The sequence below is a fragment of the Trachemys scripta genome, chromosome 3, assembly GCF_013100865.1.
Source record: "Trachemys scripta elegans isolate TJP31775 chromosome 3, CAS_Tse_1.0, whole genome shotgun sequence".
NCBI lineage: Eukaryota > Metazoa > Chordata > Testudines > Emydidae > Trachemys > Trachemys scripta.
Window position 1 is genome coordinate 200,972,491 of NC_048300.1, and position 1,573 is coordinate 200,974,063.

At 71.8% G+C, this 1,573-nt stretch overlaps 1 protein-coding gene across 1 annotated transcript in view; it reads left to right on the forward strand.

Moving 5' to 3' along the window:
- The window catches only part of LOC117875558 (SCO-spondin-like), a gene marked incomplete at its 3' end in the record, with an annotated part of 79,927 nt that overhangs the window by 37,829 nt on the left and 40,525 nt on the right, over window positions 1–1,573 (forward strand). Inside the window, 1 exon segment of the mRNA XM_034766936.1 lies at window positions 226–462. Within this exon segment, the coding sequence (XP_034622827.1) occupies window positions 226–462 (237 nt within the window).

Here is a 1,573-nt window from a genome sequence, read left to right on the forward strand (position 1 = left end):
CTCCCCCCACAGCCGGCGCCCTGCCCCCTCCCCACAGTGCCCCCTGCCAAGAGCTGCCCTCACAGCCGGTGCCCCGCCCCTTCCCCACAGTGCCCCCTGCTGGGATTGAGGTGTCGACGCTGTAGGGGACGAGGCTGCCGCTGGGTCCTCTCCCCGTGGTCTCCCTGTAGGACCCCCCCCCACGCAGGACCTAGCCCTGAGGGCTCCCTCGGTCTCCCCTCACAGCGCCCCCGTGCGGCCGCTATGAGTTCCATTGTGGCAGCGGGGAGTGCCGGCCGCGCGGCTGGGTGTGCGACGACGAGGCCGACTGCCTGGACGGCAGCGACGAGCTGGTGTGCAACCGGACCTGCGGCCTGGACCAGCACACATGCGCCGTCAGCGCCGAGTGCATCCCCTACGGGCAGCTGTGCGATGGCATCCCCCAGTGCCGGGACCAGTCCGACGAGAGCACTGACAACTGCGGTGAGTCCGGCGCCAGCCCCGGCTCCGCCCGCGAGACCCAGCTCCCGCCTCCCGGGGCCTTTCCTCCTCCCCTCGCCTTGTCCCACGCCGCCTCCGGGCCCCCTGTGACCCCCCCCAGCGCTGGCTCCAGCCCCACCCGCGAGACCCAGCCCGCACCTCCCAGGGCCCTTCCTCCTCCCCTAGCCATCTCCTTCGCCTCCCTGTCCCGGGCCCCTGTGACTCCCCCAACGCCGGCTCCAGCACCGCCCCACCCAGCCTGCACCTCCCGGCGCCCTTCCTCCTCCCCTTGCCTTGTCCCTCGCCTCCCCCGCCCTGGGGCCTTTGTGACCCCCCAACACAGACTACTGCCTCCATTCCTCTCCTCCCTCCTGATACCTGCTATCCAGCCCCCCGACCCCAGCTGCCCCGTTTGGTCCGTTGGGTGAGTGGGCCAGGCCGTGGCTTTGGCACCCCAGCCAGTCAGCGCCAGTGGGACAGGGAGTTTCAGTCCCTCGGCTCTGAGCCCCCCGTTGATGGTGACTGGGCCCCACGGAGCTGGCGCAAAGTGCCCTGCCCTGTGCTGGCTGCTGACCCATGCGCAGCCCGGGGCCGGCTACGCCCGCTGCTCAGAGCCGCGCTCGGAGACGGTGGCGCTCTGCGGGGCAGACGAGGCCGCCTGGGGTCCCCTCCGCCAGAGCCCAACTGACCACAGACCCCACGTCTGGCGAACACGCAGAGTGAGCCGAGGGCATGTGCTGAGTCCTCAGCGCAGGCCGGCCGCACCTATGCCTTGGGGTCACTGGTGTAACCCCCTGCCCCCCCCCCCCCCCCCCCCGAGCTGGGCTCCGATTCGGGCACAGAGCCAAGCCTGCTGAGTGGGCAACAGCCTCCGTTCACTGCCCTGGGCCCTGCCCACTCGGCTTTACCCACTGGCCGTGGGGCCCCACACGGTGACATGGGCAGGTCCTGGCTTCGGGTCCCACCCGCCTGCACCCCTAGTGCTGCCCCTCCCCCCCGCCCCAGGCAACGGCAGACACCCCACTCGCCTGCACCCCTAGTGCTGCCCCTCCCCCCCCCAGGCAACGGCAGACACCCCACTCGCCTGAACCCCTAGTGCTGCCCCTCCCCCCCC